This window comes from Lepidochelys olivacea, assembly GCF_965140295.1.
Source record: "Lepidochelys olivacea isolate rLepOli2 genome assembly, chromosome: 1".
Lineage (NCBI taxonomy): Eukaryota > Metazoa > Chordata > Testudines > Cheloniidae > Lepidochelys > Lepidochelys olivacea.
In genome coordinates, this window is record NC_140411.1 from 223,028,565 (window position 1) to 223,053,204 (window position 24,640).

Sequence of the window (24,640 nt, forward strand, 5' to 3'; positions counted from 1 at the left end):
CACCTTGGTATACAGATGACTGGTGACAGATGATGCATGTGGTATGGAGGTTACAGGGGCAGTCGTCTCTTTCCGAGTATAATCGCACCACATAGTGTTCGATGTCATGGATGCTGTGGAAGTGACGAAAGATGTCAATGCAGAATAAAAAAGCTAATGGTGTGGGAGGGTAGTCGTATATGAAAAAAAATAGTTTTAGTTTTTGGGGGTGAGGGGAGTGTTCAAATGTTGGCAGTTGTTACAGGCACAGAGCTTGTGTTCCTATGAAAAGATAGACTAACTGAAACAGAACAGGTAAATTTGTATACCCTAACTGGAGAAGTGCATAAGTTTATTAGGTCCCCAAAAAAAAAAATCCAGCTCAAATGACTGGCATAAATAGGCTGGAACAAACTATACCACATACAATATAAATGGGAAATCAAAAGGATATTACAAAGATCCAGAGATACAAAGGTCAATAATTCTTCAAATACATTCAAAGCAAGAAGGCTACAGGTGTTGCTTTCGTACTTTCGTGTGTTTAAATTCTCATCCTTGATGTTGTCTTAGCATAATTACATGCAAAAACCCTCCTTTGTTTAATACGGAAGGAAAAATATTTTAAAGTTGAAGCAATGTTCTACAGTGGACAGATTCTGCACATAAGCTTCACTTAAAACCCGATGACTGCACAGAAATGGAACCACAACAAACTGCAGTTACATGTTTTGCTTAAAAATATCTATGGTTTATAGATTTCCTTTATGTTTTATAATTGTGCAAAATGTTGCATCACATCTGCTATAATAGATTAGGCATACGCCGTGCAGTTCCACTTTCCTGCCGTTCAAGAACAACTAAATTTAATTACAGAGCATATGCCAACATGTAAAACAAAACCTTGGTCAAGAGTTTCAAACGTTACTAGAGATTATGGGACACTGTTTTCCAAAGGCAGGTGACCAGAACTTCCTGAAAATCAGGCTCCTTCAAGGTATCTCAGGTTGAGTGCCCAAAAATCACTAATCGTTTTAAAAAAAAATTTGCCAAAAGGTCTGAAAAACATTTTAGAGGGAAAAATTTCTTTCCCCATGCTCACCTAACTCAAATGGATTTTTCTCATACTGTCTAAAACTTATCTTTTGCTGAGACTCTGGTTTAAACTCAGCTGGTATAAAAGTGCAGAACTTCTTTGAAGTCAATGGAATTGTAACCACTTACATCAACAGAAAATTTGGCCCATTATATATTATCTTAAATGGAAAATATGTGGAAATTAAAACCACTTAAAGAACCCTCAGAAGAGGTTGAAATGAAAAGTTCTCCTTGACCTTAACCACAGAGTTCTTTACACGTCTATAGTGCCCTTCTTCTCAGGAACTCAAAGCGCTTTACAAATATGAATGAATTTAGCCTCACAACATCCCGTGAGGTAGGTATTATTCCCGTTTTACAGATGGGGAAACTGAGGCAGAGTTCTGAAGTGACTTGCCCAAGGTCACACATCTTGTCAGTGGCAAAATCAGGCATAGATTTCCAAGAGTCCTGAGTCCCAGTCCTCTGCTCTCATATGTTCCCTCCCTACTACTACAAAGCAAGCAATATATGCAGCTTCTTTTCTTCCTTGGTCTCACCAGGACTACAGAGGCAGTAGAAGTGAATATATTTACTCCTGGCTGAATTCCTGCTTTCTTTAGTAGCAGCACTTTGTCTGACAGTACTAAGTGCTCATTTTTTATTTCGGAAGAGTTGGTTCTTCCAGAATGTGGTGTAGAGAGGGTTTCTTAAGTCAGGTTTCTCCATACCAGAAAGACTGTACAGGGTGCAACAGGAAGTGGAAAGTCCTATTTCTTACAGAAGACCTGCTGTTTGGCATTCTTCACACGCTGTTCCTCCTTCAGGTTCATCTGGCGTGCATGTTTGCTGGAGATCATTTCCACATGCTCTGAGGGAAACCAGCCTCTCTCTCCATCTGAGAGTTTCACTCCTTCCATCCAACCTGCAGGGGTGGAGGCAGACACAGAGAACATGAGACAAACTGACTGAGATTTCCCTTTCCCACCTCAAAAAAGCCCCATCCCAACTGAGCAAGCTAGAGCAACACACCAGCCAAAAAGAGATCCCCTTGCTGTCTTCAAGCCACATGGTCTATTTGTTTAATGGTCTAATTGAGACCCCCAGATAATAGGTAGGCAAGGGAGAATCTTCTTCCAGTCCCATAGGCAGGGGCAAGATACTTTCTGAGAAGAGAGCCTCTCTCTCCATCCTTTATATAGCCTAATGGCCCTGAAATCAAAGAGACATCCTAATACAACTTAGTTCTCACCCCCCTTCTCCAAGAAGATCACGTCTTGTTCCACTCACCGTCATTGCTGTTCTGCATGACCATGATGATATCTGCTTTCTCCAGAGCCAGCTCGTCATTCTCCCGAGCTTTGTACGTCCGTATGCACTGAACTTGAGGTGAGTCTGAGAGAGAGAGGGGTGGAGAGCGTGAGCAGGCTGGAGGAGTGAGAGGGATTGCAAGTGTTGGGTAACGCATTCTTCCCAAGGGAGGAAGAACGTGAGGGTTGGGCACAACACCTGAGGGGTGAGGGAGACCCATTTAGGGTGAGGCCCAGCATCTGAAAAGTGGGGAGGTGGAAGAGCGCCCATGTCAGGGGTGACACCTGTGATGAGTGTCTGAGGCTGTGGAGGGGATGGGGGAGGTAGAGACTGAGGGGCATCATCTGGAGATGAGGGGAAGAAAAGTAAGAGTCAAGTTTGACATTTGTAAAATAAGTAAAGGGGAGAGTGAATGCTCCTCTTCAGATTCACTCCTGCATCCGTGTTACCCTTGTATCTTCCTCCTCACTGGGACACCACTCTGCCCATTAAGCAAGACTTCCCACCCAGCCCTGTAGCGCCTGAGCAGTCTCACCAGGGCTTTCTAAGAGATCTGGTTCTCCTCGTGGTGGCACCAGAGCGGAGATCCACCGCAGCTTCTCACTGCTGGAAAACACCAAAATACAGATGCTGGTGAGACAAGAATGGAGCAGCCAGGAGAATGGGGGGTGAGGAGGGTGTTTGTGTAGGGGTGGACTGGAGAAAAGAAGTGCCTGCCACCACCTCTTGGGGAAGTGAAAGAGGAAGCTAAATAGGGGAAGTGAAGGATTAGTGAGAATCTGAGGCTAAATGAAGGAGGGAAGAGAAAGGGGTTGAAAAAATGATTTCCCACATTTTGGTAAATGGTAAACAATTTGGTATCCCAATTTTTGATATCCCAATTTTTGATATCCCAGACATGGTGTTAGGAACTTGAGATATCTGCCTGGGTAGTTGTTCAATGGGGTAATTGAGAAGAGGGTATGGAACAGGACAAGGGTACAGGACAGTATGGAGAAAGATGGCTCAGTGGATGGGATTAAGGGGTCAATATGACCGCGCATTGGGATAATTGGAAAGCGTGGTGGGAGGCTTGCAACTTCCTTGTAAGAGAGTGTCCTCTGGGTCTCAGAAGCAGCAGGGGATGGTGGGCATTTAGGCAGCTGAGAGGGTTACAGGGTTTTGGCAGCTGCAACCATATGTATAATTGGCATTAGGATTCAGTGGGAACAATCTCTGGTTCTTACTGTGTCTCTGTGCGAAAGAGGAATTCCACTCTTTTCCCCTGGTTGTTCTTAAGGAGAAAAAGGCGGAAAACATTTTTGTTTGTCCCGTGCAGCTTCACCTCACACTTCTCCCCACGTACATCTGAAAATGCAGCATGATCAAACACGACAAAGCGCCCACCCCTAAAGGGAAAGAGGGGGAATTAGAGAAACTGTGTGTTAGCTTTAAAAGTGATGTACACAGGATAAAACATTGGGGTTTGGGCCCTTTCTTGCTGCTTTGATAGGTCAAGAAGGCTTAAAGGGGGGGGGGTTCCACCTTAAACCTATAAAGTCTCATCTTCTCTGCTTTTGCTAGAGGTCTTCTTGGAAGACCAGAGAATTGGAACAGGATTTTTCTTAGCCCCCAATGGAAGGGGCAGGATTGTTTGAATCTATCACAGGCCGTTTTTCTCACAAGTGTTCGTTAGAAGCTGGTTAAATATTTTACAACTTAAAAGAGAGAGTCTGGACTAAAGAATCCCTTCCTCAACTACTCAGATTTCAGGTTCTTGTCATGCCATATTCCCACTGGTTCTCTGGTCATCCATACAGTCCTTAAGCTAAAACAGATTGGGGGAGAAATGAGTTAGCCTTGAACAAAACTAGACTGAATTAAGTTATGCTGTGAAGCATAAAGGTGTGTGGGGTGGGTGGGGGGGGTGCAAAGGGGAGGAAGGTATGTAGAACTACATAAGAATGCTGTAATTAAGAGTTTGGAAGTGAAGGTGCTGCATGACGAAGCTTGCAGGCTGTTCATGAGATGTGAAACTGCTAAACTGAGCAGTCTAGCTGACAAAGGTTGCCATCTGCTGGCTGGAATCTGATGGGGGAAGGGACACTGCTTCACCAACATCCCCACCCCTTTCTGGACCCAAGATTAGAGGTCAGTGAGAGGTGCAGTCTGGGACACTCACTCCCTGGGCCTGGACAGGAGCAGGCGGTCATTGAAGAGGTGCAGATAGATGGGGCGGGTGTTGAGTTTCCACTTGGGGCTCAGAGTGTTGTTGTCCAACGCCATCAGCTCACCACACTTCACCAGCCGCCTTGACTGTGAGACCAGTGGGAATATCTGTGAGACAGGGAAGAATGCCATGATTAGATACCCATGGAAGTTGGTGCATTAGGGCTAGAGTTATGCCTTCAAACAGGGTTCCAGGTAAAGACAAGGTTTGAGATTGCTCTCATCTCCCCTGTTGTAGGTGGGCAAGTTGTGACCTGAGTCCTCTTCTTCCAACTCCAGGATGAGGTAGATGAATTGGGTAGATTCAGCTCTTGTTTACTCCCCTGCATTATGCCAGGGATGACACCAGAACCAGCTCTCGCTCCCCTTCTTGTACAGGAGTGAGGTGCTGGGCTGATGTACAAGAGTGGGTCAGGTTACTGAACAACCCAGGGGGAGCGTCTCACCTTGTACTGCAACTCTATTTTCTGTGTGCTCTGTACTAATTCACCAGTGCTCCTCACGTATTGGAAAATACATGGTGCGGTGGGAGACGACGGATTAAGTGTGCAGTGATGGGTTAGTGGTGTTGGGTCAGGGTAGTAAGAAGGGCTGAAGTAGAAATCGGGAGTGGGGCAGGTTCTCACCTTGCACTCAAAATCAATCTTTTGGCTTAGGTAGATCAACTCCTCAGTACTCTTCATGCGCTGGACATTTTCGTTGCAGTCCTTTATGAGCTGCAGAGAGGAAGGAGGAAAAGGTTGTTGGGAGTTGCCCACTGGGAGTGGATAGAGTAGATATAGATGGCACAACCCTCAGGGTTCTTTCTCCCAGAACCTTATTTTCCAAAGAGAGGATGCTGTGTTTTCTTGGCCAAATGGTTAGTTTTATTCACTGTGGAGGTTTAGTCCCTGATTTTGAGCTTTGCTCTGAGTGAGGAGTGCTGTCATCATTTCTCGATTACTGCAACCTCCTTGTGTCTGGTTTTGACAAATCCAGCCTTGTCTTGCTCAGAGCCATTAAGAATGTTGCTGCAAAGAACACTCTCCTAGCCTGTTGCTTTGACCATGACACTCCTCACTTTGCCTCGCTGTACTGGCTCTCCCTTCTGTATCACATCCAACCGAAGCTACTTGTCTTCTACATTAAAAGCCTTTCACAGCCTCTCCCCACCCTAGCTAGCATCATGATACTACCTATCATTCAGTATCAAAGGGTCAACTCCTTCCTCCGATTGGCTGTCAGCCTCCATTGTCCACTTGTGAAATTTTCGAACAAACACCTTTAGGCACTCCTGTAAACATTTTGGTGGCGCTCCTGTAAACATTTGCAAAAGTAACTCATTATCCACCTTCAAATTCCGCCTTTGCTGGTATTTCCTACAAGAAAATCCACAATGGTTAGGCTGCTGGTATATTAAGATCACAGCCTATCATGCTGACCACGATTGTTTCCTTGTGCTCCCATCTGTTGTCTCCTGTCTTATGCTTAGTTCCAACCCCAAATAGCTTAGTCTATCTATTTGCCCTGTGTTTGTACAGCACCTGGCACAAAGGGCTCCTAGGTGCTACAATAATACCAGGATATCTGGGAAGCAGTAGATGCGTCAAAATACTGTTTCCTGTTGGGAACTGGGTCAAGTCACTGGTCATTTGGGAGCAATACTTACTACAGGCAGGTTTCAGAGTAGCAGCCGTGTTAGTCTGTATCCGCAAAAAGAGCAGGAGGACTTGTGGCACCTTAGAGACTAACCAATTTATTTGAGCATAAGCTTTTGTGAGCTACCGCTCACTTCATCTGATGCAGTGAGCTGTAGCTCACGAAAGCTTATGCTCAAATAAATTGGTTAGTCTCTAAGGTGCCACAAGTACTTTTTTTTTTTTTTTTTTTTTTTTTTTACTAACAGGCAGTATCTCAAGCATTCAGGAAGCTGGGGGTTATTAGATAATATTTAACCACAGACCTCACCTTTGCGTGGGCCTGACCCACCTCCTGCTCCACTAAATCTGTTCACTATCCCCACATGAGGAGGATGCTCTTTAGCCTTAAATATAGGGCTGTCTAAGGTGGTTGAAACCCAGCAGCTGCTAATAGTGCATGGCAACGTGGATTTACAGAAGAAAGGAGCAACACTCCAACGGGCAGGACTAGCTCAAGTACAATCTAGGACCCACTTTGCTGCAAAGTGCAGGATTCAGTGTGTGACATTCTTCCCCACACCCAATGGTCCCAAATTCCTATGTTCTAGCTGCTGTGCTGTGGGAGACTCAATTCCATGAGACTTGAGCAAGGGTGGGATTGCATAGGCGGGAGTGCACACCATGTAAAAAACTGATCTGAGTGGTTGCAGGGGTGGAGCATACCTGCCATGAAGGGTGTGACATCATGATTCCTCAAGGAACTCAAATGATTGCCCTATTTATCATATGTATTACCGTAGTGCATCGTGACTAACCAAGAATGGAACCCCATTGTGCCAGGCACGGTACCAACACAAAATAGTAGACAGTCCTGCCCCTGAGAGCTCCAGTCTAAATAGACAAAAGGTAGGGGAAAGGGATACAGCATACGGATTGATGATTGTGTAAGTGGTATGTTAGTGTCATGATATGGGTGCGCGGGGATAGATATGGTAGTTTCCTGCAATATCCTTGAAAAACCTTATTGAATGATGCAGCTTTGGAGTTCGTTGCATTAAAGATGCAAAGTTTATGGATTATTGTAGAATTGTATGTAACTTTTCTAGGGGGGAGATGTGACCCCCATAAACCCTGAGAAGTGTCATAAGCTTCAAAGTTTTAAACGTTATGCCAGACAAGAAGGAACCTTTGGGACAAACAAAATGGAGTGGGTTTTCTAGGAAATACTTGGGAGGAGGTGAATGCAAATTTCCAACACTGGACCCAACCTTCTGCCGTGAGGAGAAACCCATTGTCTGCTGATTACCTATTCTTGGAATAGGAAGATCACAGCTCCAAGCTGCAGAAAGGAAGGATTTATCGTTCAGAACAAGCTCCCCCATTAATTTAACAGCTATTATTAACTTGTAACCACAGGAAAACCCCTTGGTGGGGTTCGAAAGACTGATCAGCCCCAGTTGGAGTTGGGTGGGGGTGGGAATCTCTGGTAAGCTTTTTACCATGCGGGTATGTTCCTTTAGTGTTTTTAATGTTTTCTCTGTAATGTTTTCACCTTAAGAAATGTGCTTGTTTAGAAAGGGCTGTGTGGTAGCTTGTAACTGTAGGCAATTAGGCTGCTTATAGCCTCTGAAGAGAAAGCAAAGCAGGCCTGCTGAGGCACTCTGACTTGCAGAACTCAGTGCTGGCAAAAAGTGGTCAGGAGGGAGAGAGCCGCAGGTCTCTACCTGAGAGAGCTGATGGCTGGGGAGCTGGAAGCCTGAGACAGGATGCCCTGGCTGGAGCCACACGGGGGAAATACAGGTGCAGTTGCCCTGAACTGTGATGGAGACTTCTGTTTAAACACATTGAGGTAAATGAAAGACGAAGGGAATGAACAGCCAATCAGCACATGGGAGAGAATGCCTAGAGTGAAAACTAAAGAAAGTAGTGTGACATTATCAGTGCCCATCAGCCCCTGCTCTTGCCCTTGGCTCCCTGCTTACACTTCAAGAGCATGTGGCATTAGCACATGAGCAGTAAGATCATGTGAGCATTTCAGTCTGTCCCTGAAGGGAGTCCCGTGCTGTGGGAGTCCCTGCAGCTGTTTGGTTCACTGTCGAAAGCAGCACTGGCAGCTTGGCAATCACACTGCTAGTGGAGAATGGTCTGGTGCTCCTTACCTTCTCCAGTGCATCATAAGCCTGTGTGGCCTGCACTTCTTCATCTGACTCGGGCGGGGTTCTCTTCAGTATATTCTGCAGAACAACCGCAAAAAGTGTCTCAGAACGGAGGCTGAGAAAATGGACCCCAAGGACAAAAGAGCATGGGGGCATGTAGATATGGGGGAGCCAGGTGTAGGGAAACAACAGGATGAGCAATAGCAAGGGAGAAATGGGCAGAGGGCCAAGACAGGAGGGGAGCGTGAGAGGATCAGGATAACCAGCAAGCACAGGAATCTGCGTGCATCTCCTATCTTTGCAAGTGTACTACTAGACTCAAATATCACATGCAATAAGTTCTGTAGGGAGAAATGAACGCTAGTCATGGCACAAAACAGCTGAGGAATAACAACATGGTTCTTATTTGTTCAATACTTCTTTCTATTTGTGCAACAGTAGGGCACATTAAGCACACTATATTAGGACTCTGTATACTACATTGGCTCCTGTTTGCTTCCAAGTGCAGGTCAAGGTATTTTTAAAGCTTTGGCTGTGCATTAAAAACTCCTAAACTCTAGAAGGGTAGCATCTAAGCATTTATAATCTAGCCAGCGTTGGTGTCAGAGAAACTACCAAAGATTATCACAACCACACTCTGCAGGCCACTGAACAGGCAAACTTCTCTCCTGTTCCCCTCAGCTCCTCTTTCTTTCCCTGTCTAGCCTCGGACAGGATTCCTGTGCAGTGACCTGTGTCTGAGCGTGCAGTGAGGGAGGCGTTAAGAGTACGTGCTGGGGACTGCGGGTCCTGTGGCCACAGCGCTGGTACCTGGAGGAGGAGTTTGAGTCGGGTGATGCGTTGGAAGGGGAGAATGAGGAAGGATTTGAGGGAGAGGCGCTGACACACAGTGGCACTTTCCAGTCTCTCCAGGACTTGCTGGAACCTTGCATTCTCAGTCCTGCCAGAGAGAGAGAGAGAGAGAGAGAAATCTAGGCGTTGTACGGAATAACAAAGTGGTGGTGCCTTCCACGAGTGGAGGGGCAGGATCACAGTCTGATTCAACCAAGCAGCAGAGCCCTCATTACCTTGGAACTGGCTCTTTCCCTGCAAGAGAAACAATCTCTCTCTCTCAATGGGGTTGAACCCTTCTGCTGGGGAAGAGGTAGTGTGCAGGCTGGCCCTTTGGGAACTGGGTCTCTCAGCAGGGTGGCAGTGAGAAAGTAGTATTGAGGTGGCATCACAGCGACCTATTTCCTTCCTCAGATGAATGGCCATGCTGGGTCAGACCAGTGGTCCAACAGGCCCGGTATCCTGTCTCTGACAGTGGCCAATACAAGAGCTGTAGGGTGTGTGTACAGAGTAGGCCAGCTGGAATGATCCACCCCGCCTTCCCCTCCTGGCTTCTGGTGGTCAGAGGTTTAAGTTGCCCCAAGCATGGAGTTACATCCCTGACCATCTTGGCTAATACCCATTGATGGACCTATCCTCCATGAACTTTTCTAATTCTTTTTTTTAACCCAGTTATTCTTTTGGCCCTCACAATATGCCATGGCAATGAGTTGCATAGGTTAACTGTGTGTGGTGTGGAAAAGTACTTCCTCTTGTTTGTATTAAATTTGTTGACCATTAATTTCATCAGCTGATCCCTAGTTGTTATATTGTGGGAAAGGGTAAATAACACTTCTCTGTTCACTTTTCCCACACCATTCATTTTACAGACTTGTATTGTATCCCCCTTATGCTTCTCTTTTCTAAGCTGATCGGCCCTAATCTTTTTAGTCTCTCCTAGTATGGAAGCTGTTCCATACCCTTGATGATCTTTGTTGCCCTTTTCTGAACCTTTTTCACATCCACTCTATCCTTTTTGAGATGGGGTAACCAGAACTGAACTCAGTATTGAAGGTGTGGGTGTACCATAGATTTATATAGTGGCATGATGAGATTGTCTTGTTTTCTATTCCTTTCTTAATAGTTCCTAACATTGTTAGCTTTTTGACTGCTGCTGCACACTGAGCTGAAGTTTTCAGAGAGCTATCCATGGTGACTCAAAGATCGATCTTGAGTGGTAACAGCTAATTTAGAACCCATCATTAGATATGTGTAGCTGGGATAATATTTTCCATTGTGAATTACTTTGCACTTGTCAATGTTGAACCTCATGTGACATTTTGTTGCCCAGTCACCCAGTTTGGTGAGCTCCCTGGGTAACTCTTCCCAGTCAGCTTTGGACTTAACTATCTTGAATAATTTTGTATCATCTGCAAACTTTGCCACTTCCTTGTTCACTCCCTTTTCCAGTGGGCAAGAGAAGCTGTTCCCTGGTGAGACAGAGCCCTTTGGAACAGGGAGATGCCTCCCTATAGGGGGAATAGCTACATTCCAATTCCCCCCTCAATGGGTTAGGGCCCTTCCCTAGACGCAGAGGCAATGCCTGTGTGATCTTCCTCCCTCCTTTTCCTAGAGCACAGGTAGCATCCTGGAGGCCCTCTCCGTTTGGAATTGAGCCTTTCCTGGTGGGCGGAAGGGAGGGATCAGTACCAAGGCAGCCTCCCTCAGTATTAGGTGGCAGTGAGAGGGAGTACAAGGGGTGGCCCTTCTCCAGGAGAAGAAGGGAGGCAGTGTGTGTGCAGTTTCCATGAGGACTGGGTTCTTGTATGGAAATAGCAGGGGGAGAGTTGTTACTGAGGCATCCTCGTTCCACATTGGGGTCCCTCCCCATAAAGGGTCAGTATCCAAGTGACCTACAGCTCTGATTTGTTCTCTCCTGCAGGGGATGTTGTGGCACTGGAGGCATGAGCTGCTCCACTCTACCCTCCACAGCCATGTTGAACTGAATCCTCCAGTAGGATGGGGTGGCATGAACCTGCAATTACTTGTTTCTGCCTTCTCCAACAAGGGGTTCTGATACTTGGTAGAATCAGATGCTGATTAGTCTTTCCCTTCCCATGGCTGTTAAACCAGAGGAGCCTGGCACTTCCCAGCCCTGCCCTCCCCTCCCAATGGATGGTTTCTGTAACACTGAAGGAAGCCTCCGACTGCTCTTATACACCCACACTTGTGGACGGGGCATGACTACCTGGGGACAGCCTGCAACCGCTCAGCTCTATCCTGGCTAATAAAGGGCACTTATGAGGTGCAGCAAGGACAACAGGGGGTGCGGTGGGAACAAAGCAGAGTTCTTACAGGAGCCTCTGGAAAATCTGGTCCTGGTAGGTCTGATTTGTCACGTAGGGCAGATACACCTTGCGGAATTCAGGAGCATGTCTCAGAGCCACATCACACACGTTGAAGGTGAACATGTTCTCCTCAAACTTTTCCTCCAGGTCGAAGAGGAAACTGTAATGCCCCATATGTCGCCATGAAAGGAGAGAAACACTGTTACTAATGTGCTGTAGTTAGTGTTACTTATTATTTACATTACCATAGCACCTAGGAACCACAGTCATAGGTCAGGACCCCACGGTGCTCAGTGTTGTACAAACACAGAACAAAAAGATGGTGCCTACCTCAAGGAGCTAAAACTCTGACTATAAGACAAGAGACAGCAGATGGATACAGACAGACTGGGAGAGTACAAGCAAAGTGAAAAGGTCCTTTTGTCTCTGTCAGTCACCAGTCTCCTTCGCTTGCTGTGCTATGTGTAAGGCCCACACACTAATCACAAGGTTCCTCTCCACTTTTGGGGGACAGCAGAGGTCTGGGTGGTGGTGGTGGTTTGGTTTTCAGTGTGAAAGAGAGCTGAGGAATACCCAAATACATCTTCATTAAGTCAAAAGGGATTTCAGCTACTGTGAAGTCCTGTTTACTGCTGCTTAAGGCACATTCATAAGGATCTGAGACAAAAACAAAACAAAAACAACCTAGCCCTGTAGTGGAAATGGAAAAAGTGGCAGAGAACCAAAGGACATGCAATCAGTCAAGCCTTACAGGAGAGAAATAAAGGTTCTGAGATACAGAATGTACATCAACCAAAATGTCTGGCGTGTGGTGGCACTGGTTCTGGTTCAGCCTTACGGCTGGTGCTGGATTTAGCCAGGTTGGGATCTGCCAGATGCTGGCTCTAGTTTTCTTAAATTGGGTCAGGTGGATGACGTGTTATGTCTGCGTGGTGCTAGATTTGGGCTGAAGTCTCCTTCCTGGTAATTCTCCTTTGGTTCAGGCCAGGTTTGGTGGGGCCTGTAGTCTGGTTGGTGGCGTTTTAGAGTCTTTGCACCACAATTTCTAAATGCACCACACTGAATGAACACGACTACCTGACTCACTCTCTCACCCAAAGAAGGAAAGAGGTTCGTTCCAGGGTAGGGTAGATGTCCTTCTGAGGAAGGGATGTGTGTCCCAGGATTGAATGGATATGTGGAGTAGGGGTGAGAGGGCTATTGACAGGTTTGATCTTTGTTTTCCATCATTGGGCTGTATCTGCACTTCACAGATGCTGGTGGTCTCTGAAGTGAAGGACCAGGACTCACCTGGCACTGACATCACGCACTTCCTGCAGACGGGAGAAAAGCCACTGGCGCTCCTGATTGCTGAGGAGTGCCTGGAGTTCTGATGAGCGCTGGAAGTGATCCACTGCCACATTTAAACTGCGCAAGTATGAGGCCTCTGACATGATCAACTCAAACTTGGCCTGTAGAGGAAGGGACACAGTGTCAGCATAGCGGACATGTCTGTGAGGGATGTAAACGAGGTGGCACTGAAGGACAATGACGGGGCAAAGGTCAGTAACTTTCCTGGCTTCCAGTGTAGGTAGTGTGTAGTTGCTGATTCCTAATGGGGAAAAAAGCCAAGCTCTCTCTAACCAGGCAGTATAAAGAGATGGTGCTTTAATGATGGTGGGAGGCCTGGGGCTAGGCAGGCTGGCAGAGATAGATGGGACATCAGTCTATTCCAGTGGTTTTTAGACTTCTGTATTGGTGACTCCTTTCACACAGCAAACCTCTGAGTGTGACCCCCCCCCCCATAAATTTAAAAACACTTTTTTTATATATATTTAACACTATTATAAATGCTGGAGGTGAAATGGGGGTTGGTGGTGGAGGCTGACAGCTGGCAACCCTCCATGCAATAATCTCATGACCCCTCTGAGAGGTCACAACCCTCAGTTTGAGAACCCCATATCTATTCTTTCTGTGGTGCAATTTGAAGCTATTCATCAACTTTGACTTGAAATTGTAGTGTCTATTTTTTGCTTTTTTTTTAAACAGAAATAATCACAACACCCCTGTGTCCTATTCTTTCTCCAGAGATTCATCCTTCCTGGACTTTTCTTTATTTAGCACACCCCCAGATTGCCCTTTCTCATGAGTTGTCTGATCTCCACAGTTCTACCTCTTATTCCTCCATCAGGGTCCTCAAATTTCCCCCAAGTCCTCATTTTCTCCTCCTTCCCTGGATCCTCTTGTCCCACTGCTTTCCCTTCAATTCCTCTTGATTCCCCTTGTCCTTCCCATCCCATTTCTCTGAATCTGCCTGCCCAGTGTCCTCCAGTTCCCTCATAGTCTCTTTTACACACAATGGCCAACTTTTGATCCTTGCATTCTTTTTCAGAGGAATTCTAGTCTGGGCCGTGATTAATGTAGTTTCTTCGGGTCCTCCAGCTTCTTCCACCCTTGGTCTATTTTAGTAGCAGGAGACTAGACCCAGGAGGTCCCTTCCAGGCTTATGTGGGGGAAGCAAAAGTGGATGGGAATCTGGGAGGCAGTGACCATGAGTTGGTTGAGTTCAGGATCCTGACACAGGGAAGAAAGGTAAGCAGCAGGATACGGACCCTGGACTTCAGGAAAGCAGACTTCGACTCCCTCAGGGAACGGATGGGTAGGATCCCCTGGGGGACTAACATGAAGGGGAAAGGAGTCCAGGAGAGCTGGCTGTATTTCAAGGAATCCCTGTTGAGGTTACAGGGACAAACCATCCCGATGAGTCGAAAGAATAGTAAATATGGCAGGCGACCACTTGGCTTAACGGTGAAATCCTAGCGGATTTTAAACATAAAAAAGAAGCTCACAAGAAGTGGAAGGTTGGACATATGACCAGGGAAGAGTATAAAAATATTGCTCGGGCATGTAGGAATGAAATCAGGAGGGCCAAATCGCACCTGGAGCTGCAGCTAGCAAGAGATGTCAAGAGTAACAAGAAGGATTTCTTCAGGTATGTTGGCAACAAGAAGAAAGCCAAGGAAAGTGTGGGCCCCTTACTGAATGAGGGAGGCAACCTAGTGACAGAGGATGTGGAAAAAGCTAATGTGCTCAATGCTTTTTTTGCCTCTGTCTTCACGAACAAGGACAGCTCCCAGACTGCTGCGCTGGGCATCACAACATGGGGAGTAGATGGCCAGCCCTCTGTGGAGAAAAAGGTGGTTAGGGACTATTTAGAAAAGCTGGACGTGCACAAGTCCATGGGACCGGACGAGTTGCATCCGAGAGTGCTAAAGGAATTGGTGGCTGTGATTGCAGAGCCATTGGCCATTATCTTTGAAAACTTATGGCAAACGGGGGAAGTCCCAGATGACTGGAAAAAGGCTAATGTAGTGCCAATCTTTAAAAAAGGGAAGAAGGAGGATCCTGGGAACTACAGGCCAGTCAGCCTCACCTCAGTCCCCGGAAAAATCATGGAGCAGGTCCTCAAGGAATCAATCCTGAAGCACTTGCATGAGAGGAAAGTGATCAGGAACAGCCAGCATGGATTCACCAAGGGAAGGTCATGCCTGACTAATCTAATCGCCTTCTATGATGAGATTACTGGTTCTGTGGATGAAGGGAAAGCAGTGGATGTACTGTTTCTTGACTTTAGCAAAGCTTTTGACACGGTCTCCCACAGTATTCTTGTCAGCAAGTTAAAGAAGTATGGGCTGGATGAATGCACTATAAGGTGGGTAGAAAGTTGGCTAGATTGTCAGGCTCAACGGGTAGTGATCAATGGCTCCATGTCTAGTTGGCAGCCGGTGTCAAGTGGAGTGCCCCAGGGGTCGGTCCTGGGGCCGGTTTTGTTCAATATCTTCATAAATGATCTGGAGGATGGTGTGGATTGCACTCTCAGCAAATTTGCAGATGATACTAAACTGGGAGGAGTGGTAGATACGCTGGAGGGCAGGGATAGGATACAGAGGGACCTAGACAAATTGGAGGATTGGGCCAAAAGAAATCTGATGAGGTTCAATAAGGATAAGTGCAGGGTCCTGCACTTAGGACGGAAGAACCCAATGCACAGCTACAGACTAGGGACCGAATAGCTAGGCAGCAGTTCTGCAGAAAAGGACCTAGGTGTGACAGTGGATGAGAAGCTGGATATGAGTCAGCAGTGTGCCCTTGTTGCCAAGAAGGCCAATGGCATTTTGGGATGTATAAGTAGGGGCATAGCGAGCAGATCGAGGGACATGATCGTTCCCCTCTATTCGACATTGGTGAGGCCTCATCTGGTGTACTGTGTCCAGTTTTGGGCCCCACACTACAAGAAGGATGTGGATAAATTGGAGAGAGTCCAGCGAAGGGCAACAAAAATGATTAGGGGTCTGGAACACATGACTTATGAGGAGAGGCTGAGGGAACTGGGATTGTTTAGTCTGCAGAAGAGAAGAATGAGGGGGGATTTCAGAATTTCACATGACTTCAGAAGCTGCTTTCAACTACCTGAGAGGTGGTTCCAGAGAGGATGGTTCTAGACTATTCTCAGTGGTAGAAGAGGACAGGACAAGGAGTAATGGTCTCAAGTTGCAGTGGGGGAGGTTTAGGTTAGATATTAGGAAAAACTTTTTCACTAGGAGGGTGGTGAAACACTGGAATGCGTTACCTAGGGAGGTGGTAGAATCTCCTTCCTTAGAAGTTTTTAAGGTCAGGCTTGACAAAGCCCTGGCTGGGATGATTTAATTGGGGATTGGTCCTGCTTTGAGCAGGGGGTTGGACTAGATGACCTCCTGAGGTCCCTTCCAACCCTGATATTCTATGATTCTATGTCCCTAATGCTTCCTCCTATTGTACCTTTCTCCACAAGGCTTCTTAATTCCTCCAAATTTGCTTTCATAACATGTACTGCTGGGTTCCATGACCCCATTCCTTACCCTTGCACGTCTTTCCCTTACTATGCTGGATTCAATTCACTCATAATCACAGGTAGCAAGTTTCCCTTTAACCTGGATACACATTGCTGATCATTTCTCTTCCTATTCACCCATCTGCATTCCTGTATCATGCATTCATGCTCTCTGATTTGTCCATCAGTCTATGCTGTCCCACCCATCCAATCCCCATCCATCTGCCTACAGCATCCATCCATTACCTCCTGCAGTTTCTGATCATCTCGGGACATGTTCAGCAGCATTCTGCTTCCTCGGATCATGGGGATGTCCTGCCAGAGGGACGCGGTGGACGAGACCGAGAGACGTTGTAGATATGAGTCCTGAGGAGACAGCACTTTCCTCCGTAGCCTCAGGGAGCTTGGAGAGCTCGGAGAACTCGGTTCGAAGTCCTCAGCCAAAGAATCCGCTCTCTTCTGGCTCTGGATTGCCTTGTTCAGAGCCACGTCGCTGTATTCCTGATAGAGTAACCTTGCTGTGGAGAGAGGCCAGAAATTCAGATTCATTCGAAAGCAGTGACTGCGGAACTCCCTGTGTGGAGAGGACTCCATTATTGTCTCAATACAATCAGTCTAAGACAAATGGACATGTTAGAGCCTATAGTGTTTATAATGCACCGATCACCAGCACAGCTCTCCACATCTCTAACCACATTGCATGCTGATGGTTACATGGCTCTCACTGATACTCCCACCTAATTTCCTGTATCCCTCTCTTTCCAGCGCTCCGCAGGGGGGATAATGACTGGGGTTTTCTAGAACAATTAGATGGGAGGTACTTACAGGAGTTGATCAGTTTGGAGTGTCGGCGCTTGAGATTCTCCAGTGTGTCTGCAGATTTCTTCTCCCTGTCCAGGGAGAGGAGAAGATTTGGGGAGCAAGAGGACAGGAGAAAATAAGACCTGCTGAACTGGATGTAGCTTATCCAGATCTCAGTAATTAATCTGGAACAGCTGGGACTTCTCTCTCCATCAAGTTCAAAGTCTGCATTCCTTATTTCTACTGCAAAGGACCATTGTCAGGATGATGGATATTCAGAAGTAAAGGGACATTAATTCCCCTCTTGCCCCTTGGGGAAGGGAATCCCATTGCATGGGGAGCCTGGGATGAAGCTTAGGCAGGGGTCATTATCTCAGAGAACATTTTGCTCTGTTGTCTGTTTCTTGGGCCCCTAAGGAATTACTGGAAAGTTCTGGGCCGCTGTACCTCAGGTGGAAGGGATTAGAAGCCAATGGGAGACTCACCGAAGTATAACTGTATCTGAGCTGGTTGGCTGGTCCTTGTGTGCTCCCTCCTCTGAAAGGACAAGAGAGGTTATCCCATTTTCTTCCAGTGAGACAGCAAGTGCACGCGCGCAAGAGAGATTCCAAGTAGCCAACTGTAAGGACATGATGCAATGCGGATATCACATCCTAAACCCTATGTAGAGGCAGCAGTCTAGGACTGGGACCAGTGCTTTTTGGGCTTTGCAGCTTCGTGGTCTTTAACAATACTTGGCACTTACTTAACACTTCATACCTATCATTTAGACAATGCTTGTTTTTCATACACACATCTTTCCAAGCCACTAAATGGAAAGAGGTCAGGGTTTTCAAAAGTGACAATGACTTTGGTGCCCAATCTGACATGCCTGAAAGGGGCCTGATTTTCAGGGTGTGGATGGCTCGCTCAGCATTTTCTAGAAATGGGGGCCCCTTTAAAGTGCCTCAAGTTGGGCATCCACCACCTGAGTCACCCGAAGTCATTTCTGAAAATCGGAGCCTTATTCTTGGAGATGTTCAGACCCCAAAGCTCCAATTGACTTCATAGCTGTAAGTACTCAACACCTCTGAAAATTACCCTATACATGTGTTGGGAGCACTGTGATCTAGTGAATTAGGCATGGGACTAGATGTCATTGGGTTCATTGTGATTCTGATACTGACACTAGGTCACTGGTGACTTTGGGAAGTCCCTCTCTCTCTTTTTCTGAAACAGGGTTCCATTTGTAGAATGGGGAAAATATTTACCTCCTTTGATGGAGGGTGTTGGGAGAGGCCTAACTAAATCTGAGGAAAGAACTATATATCTAGCAAAGAATTATTAAAACCAGCTGGTGGCAGACATGAGAACAGAGCCCAGGGGGGCGGGGAATCGGACCACCGTTATCACTAACTTCTTCCGCTTCGGGGCCAAAAATGTATAAATATGAAATAAAAATAAGTGCAATATTTTGAACCAAAGTGGCTTCAATGTAAAAACACTTCCAGTATCCCAAAATGCCAATACTTATGCAGTGTGGAAAAATGTAAAAGGAGTTGAAGCAAAAATAAGCCGAAAGTGTCACTAATTTCACCCAGCTCAATATGTGTATTTATAAAAGGGCATAGAGATCTCATCCTCCCACATACACACTAAGTACAATATTGGCTAGGTGCATTGTGGGGGATTTATGCCTTTGTCTAAAGAATTCGTCATTGGTTTCCACCAAAGACAGGACACTGGATCTGACAGATTTGCATTCTGATGCAGTATCTGAAATTCTATGTACTTATGAAATATTTCTCCAAGGGTAGCATGGGGTCAGAATGAGACCTGAAGGTTTCTGAATCAAACTGAACAGCTCTCAAGTCGGTCACTAAAGAGGTGGCACCAAACAGGCCAGGAGATCCAAAAATCTCACTGGCCATAGAGCTATCTCACTGTCAATCGTTAAGCGTGTGCACTTTTTGTTGTTGCTTGAAAGTTGGTTATCACTTCATCTGCAGACATGGAACAGCCTTGTGGTGGCAGCAGAGGCCTCTACCCTTCATAGGCTAATGGCTTACTGTGAAAGGGTTAATACCAGTGGGGCCACTGCATGGCTGAGAAAAGGACTAGAACTCTGAATAAGGACGGAGTGCAGCTACACAGCATTTTGGAGCGAGCCTCCCAGCCCAGGTCAGCAGACATAGGCTAGCTCCTGCTAATGCTCTAAAAATAGCTGCATAGACAGAGCTTTAAACTTGCAGCTTAGGGTGGGCTTCAGAGCCCATCTCCCTAAGCTTCAGAGCCCGAGCTCCAGCCCAAGCCACAACTTCACAGAGCTATCTATACACCTATTTTTAGAGCCCTAGTGTGAGCCCTGGTAAACACAAGTCTGTTGGCTGGCGCCGGGAAGCTTGCTCCAAAATGCTGTGTAGACATACCCCCAGGAGTTCAGTGGGCAGGCAAGGCAGGAGAGAAGGGAAGCTGTAGGAGCAGGCTGGGAAGGGGGTGAGAAAAGATGCTGGGCAAGTAGTTGAGGAGGGACTAATTTAGTGAAATGGGAGCTGGGTGTGCTGTTGGTAGCTGTTATTAGTATTGGTCAGACTGGTGAGTGGTGATGGGGATAGCGGTCCAAAGCAGGCAAACAGCCTCACTCGATGTAATAGCTTTTTCTCTGGAAACCCCAATAATTCAGTTCAATTTTAGTGACAAGAGGGTATATTTCCACAGGGCGGGACTGAGGGGGCATTAGCAGAGCTATGAGGGGAGACCAGGACTGGAATAGCAAGGGGACTGCAGAGCAGGATAGAGGGGCTTTGGCAAAGTTGTGTGTGGATAGTTTTGGAAGTGGGTCTCTAGCTATTCTCTGGCTATAGGTATTTTCACTCCCTTACTCCTCCATCTTTTGCTTTATGCTGAGATTTGGTATCTTAGGAGCAGAGGGGTCTCACCTTGTAAGTTGTCTGGCAGTACTGACATCTTCCTCAGGCCCTGCCGGTGCCAGTCTTTGCTTTTTGCTCTGTGTTTGATCCTGTTCTCCTGACTCCCTGAATTGAGTCCCAGCTCCTTCATGTCCACCCTGACGACTTTTTTATCTGGCCAACTTGGTGACTTCTCCAAGGGTGCGTGTCTGGCCACCTCCTTTTTTACCTGGGCCGCAAGGTGAAGCGGTTCTCCCTGCCCTTCCATCCTTTGCTTGCATGTCCTAGCGCCCTCTGCTTTCTCTATCATCATTGCAGGGGCTGTTGTGTTCTTCGTATCCACGCTGGTGGGGCCTGCCTGTGCCTGGTCCCACTGGGGCTCCTCAAAGACTGCCTCCTGTTGGTACAGTGTTCTGATGGTTGGTGGCGATGGAGGGCTGAACTGCAGGAAGTGGAGTGGGTTGGAGAAAGCTAGTAGTGGGGGTGGCTGTGCTGAATTTCTACTCTGAGAGTCTGTGGATGTTCCCCACCCTCCCAAGGAGGGCCTGGAGGTGCAGTCAGGTGTGGACTTTCCACAGTTTGTAGCCAGGTGCTGACCCATTGCTCCAGGGCTGCTGTTAGAGTGGCCCATAGGTGCCTCATTCTCCAAAGTGGGAAAATCTGAGCTCTCTGCCAATGAAGTGATGCCTGAGTCACTGGTGTCCACCACATCCGGTGTAAGTGAGATGACCGGATCCCACTGGGCACCAGACACTCCCCCATGGGTCATCTGCATTAGGAGGGGGTTCTCTTCTCCATCTTCCACAGCAGGAGCAGAGACCAGAGCATGAGCAAGGCTGTCAGCATCAGACACAAAGGCTGGAGCCTGGCTAGGGCAGCTGGAATTGGGGGCAGTGGCCAGTAATTGACTAAAGTCTCGTACACAGTTTAGAGGTGGGTTGGAGTTAGACACAGGAGGCAGAGGCTGGTCAATATCAGGTGCAGGGTCTGGAAGCTGGTTGGAGTCAGGCACAAGGAATCGAGACTGGAGAAGCTGGTCAGCATCAGGTGCAGGAGCCAGAGGTGAGCTGGGTGCAGGCGCCAGAGGGTGGGCGAGCTGGTCAGCATCAGGTGCAGGCGCCAGAGGATAGGTGAGCTGGTCGGCGTCAGGCGCAGGAGCCAGGGGTGAGCCGGGCGCAGAAGCCGGAGGATAGGTGAGCTGGTCGGCGTCAGGCGCAGGAGCCAGGGGTGAGCCGGGCGCAGGAGCCGGAGGATAGGTGAGCTGGTCGGCGTCAGGCGCAGGAGCCAGGGGTGAGCCGGGCGCAGAAGCCGGAGGATAGGTGAGCTGGTCGGCGTCAGGCACAGGAGCCAGGGGTGAGTCGGGCGCTGGAGCCGGAGGATAGGTGAGCTGGTCGGCGTCAGGCGCAGGAGCTGGAGGATAGGTGAGCTGGTCGGCGTCAGGCACAGGAGCCAGGGGTGAGTCGGGCGCTGGAGCCGGAGGATAGGTGAGCTGGTCGGCGTCAGGCGCAGGAGCCAGGGGTGAGCCGGGCGCAGAAGCCGGAGGATAGGTGAGCTGGTCGGCGTCAGGCGCAGGAGCCAGGGGTGAGCCGGGCGCAGAAGCCGGAGGATAGGTGAGCTGGTCGGCGTCAGGCGCAGGAGCCAGGGGTGAGCTGGGCGCAGGAGCCGGAGGGTGGGTGAGCTGGTCGGCGTCAGGCGCAGGAGCCAGGGGTGAGCCGGGCGCTGGAGCCGGAGGGTGGGTGAGCTGGTCGGCGTCAGGCGCAGGAGTCAGGGGTGAGCCAGGAGCAGGTACCGGAGGGTGGGTGAAGTGGGTGGCATCAGGCACAGGGGGCAAAGGTGAGCTGGGCGCAGGAGCCAGACTGTGGGCGACCTGGGTGGCATCAGGCACAGGAGCCAGGGGTGAGTCAGACGCAGGCGCCGAAGGGTGGTTGAGCTGGGTGGCGTCAGGCACAGGAGCCAGGGGTGAGTTGGGCACAGGCGGGTGGTTGAGCTGGTCAGCATCAGGCACAGGGGCCAGGGGCGAGCTGGAGTCAGGCTCAGGAGGAGGAGGCTGCGTGTGCTGCTCCAAGGCAAAGACTACCACTTCTTCTGGGGGCTGCGGTACAGCCTTAAGGACACTTCCTGTTCCTGGAACTTCCACCTCTAAACTCAAATGTGACTCATCGAGTAAAGGGTTTTGTTGTGCTGTGTGAACCATGTTTGCTTTCATTTCCTTTCCCTGAAAAACAAAACTTCTCGTTGGGGGCTTTTGGTGCCTCTGGACTTCCTCCAGGTAATTTGGGGGACCGAGAGCCATGTCTGGTGCTTGGGATGACTCCAGGTGCATTGTAGCTGGAGCTGCAGGGGTAGAGTCTACTTCATCTCTGTCCTTGGGCAAGCTCTGCCTTAGAGGGGGACTTCTGAAAGCCTTGGAGATGCAAGGTTGGGCACTAGGCTCTTCATTAAGGCCCTTCTCAGGTGTAAGCAGCCCATGGGGAGTCTGAACACCCTCTGGGCTGGTGGACACTGATGCTCCTTCACTAGAAGCTGCCTCCTGCAGATAAGAAGTCTGGCTGGATGTGTCCTGTACAGAGACTGGTGCTTTGTCCAGGTCAGTACATCCTGCAAGGCTCACATGGGATCTTTCATCAGCATCCTCCTGAGATGGGCTACCTGCTGATGGTGCTGAGTTGAGCTCTGATGGCGAGGCTGGAGTGAAATCATAATGACTGGGAAACGCTGGGTTTTCTGCAACAGGATGAGGATCTGCGGGACCAAAAGAGCCAAAGTTCCTGGCACCAGAAGAAGGGTCCACAGCCCTGGAAGAGTCTGGGTTCCCTGCACCAGATGAGGTTACTTCTCTGCATAATAGAAATATGGCTCCATCATCATGAAAGCTCTGGACTGTCCTTCCATCTCCGTCACTATGGCCATCCTCACCATTACTGGTTCTGTTATCCTGACAGGTTTCTTCACAACCTTGGCCATTGAAAGAAATGGAGCTGGAAGGGTCAGAAACTCCCATGTCTCCCCAGTGCTCAGAGATGTGGCAAGTGGGGGAGTGCATCATGGAACTCCCACCCACTGGGTTCTGACTTTTGGACATTATCACAGCAGGTGGCTGAGCTCTTACACTTGCTCCTCCAATGCAGGCCTTCAGTACTATGCAGGATAGTACATCCTCACCGGGATGCTGATCTTTGGGGAATGATTCCTGGGGCAGAGAGGCCAGCCCTGTTCCCTCAGTCGAGGAAATGCTCTTCCCCTCATCACAGAGGTCCCAGTTTTGCTTGGAGAGAGAAGGTGATGCCGGATTGAGTGTTGGTGGTGGAGCCTCGAGCTCCGCCTCTTCCCTCCCTGGCTCTTGTTCCAGCTCATCCCACCTCTTTTCCTTCTGATCTTCCCTGTCCCATACTGGCTCCTCCTGCACTGGTTTTGCTTCCTTCTCTAGCTTCTCCCATTCTGACTCCTCCTGTTCCAGCTCTGGCTGCTTCTGTTCCGACTGCTCCTCCTCTTCTGGCTCCTCCCCCCATTCTAGCTGCTTGTGCTGCCACTCCTCCTGCTCTGGTTTTTTTGCAGCATTTGGTATGTGGAAGACACACACTCTTGGAGATTCAGTGCTGCCTTCTGCTCTTCCATCATCTGCTCCTTTCTCCTCCTCCAGAAGGAGGTTTATAGAACCAGATGGACTTTGCCTAGCAGCCACTTCTGTTTTCTGGTCTGTGACCAAGGCATTGTTCCCTCTCTCATGGGATGACAGAACCATCTTTCTGTCTGCATTTCTTCCTGTTAGCCATGAATTTCCTTGGCTGTCATCCGATAAGGGATAGGGTGAGTGATGTGAAGAGGAAGAGTCTCTATCCTCTCCCCCACCCTGTAAGCCGCCTACTTTTTCATCATTATCTACAGAAGGCATGGGATTCATCCTGCCTGCTGCATCCATTCCAGGAGATGGCTCCTCGTCGGTCCCTGCCACTGCTTCAGTACGTGGTCGGAGCTCTCTGATGGTCCCATTTGCTACATCCAACCCCTGCAAGGAGGAATCCCCAATAATGTCATCATGCAAAGTCTCAGTCTTGCAATGAACCTCTGAAACTTCTTTACACACCAGGAAGTGTTTAGTGACTGGTTCCCTCTGGCTGGGAACAGTGTCTGTCATTGAGGTTTCCTTATGCTGCGCCTGGGGGACAGCAGTATGACATGTCAGGGACTGTTTCTGATCCTGAGGAAATTCAATATAAAGGGCTGGAGACTGTACCTGCGGGTTTTTGTCATGAGTGGCTGTCGCCTGGGGGACTGTGTTGGGAAAGAGAGAATACTGATTTCTTTCAGGATGAGCTAATTTTCCCTGTTCAGAGTTCAAGGAATGATCCCATCTCTCTTCTTCCAAAGATATCTCTTGTACTGCAGGACCTTTCTCCCCCTCTGAGAGTCCTCTCTGGTACCTTAGATCTTGCTCCCCTTGTTCCAGTCCTAACGGAACAGAGTTAGAGGATTTGCCACACATCTCTGCTGATTCCCCAACAGAGAGATGCCTCAGAGGATCCTGGGCAATGGAGACCTGTGCTCCTTCTGCAGAGCCAGGCAGCTCAGTGTTCATCTCTACAGACTCAGTGGT

At 48.3% G+C, this 24,640-nt stretch overlaps 1 protein-coding gene across 1 annotated transcript; it reads right to left on the minus strand.

The window, feature by feature from the left end:
• Positions 1-350: 350 nt before the first annotated feature.
• ARHGEF5 (Rho guanine nucleotide exchange factor 5) lies at positions 351-24,181 on the minus strand (the record flags this gene model as incomplete). Its single annotated transcript, XM_084629321.1, has 15 exons — positions 351-1,981; positions 2,347-2,451; positions 2,903-2,973; positions 3,594-3,755; positions 4,529-4,683; positions 5,202-5,291; positions 8,354-8,428; positions 9,161-9,290; positions 11,516-11,668; positions 12,799-12,959; positions 16,604-16,875; positions 17,183-17,247; positions 17,644-17,695; positions 20,077-22,788; positions 23,209-24,181. The coding sequence occupies 15 exons, from the start codon at positions 24,179-24,181 to the stop codon at positions 1,827-1,829; spliced, it is 5,331 nt and encodes a 1,776-aa protein (XP_084485447.1). The 3' UTR covers positions 351-1,826.
• Positions 24,182-24,640: the final 459 nt, after the last annotated feature.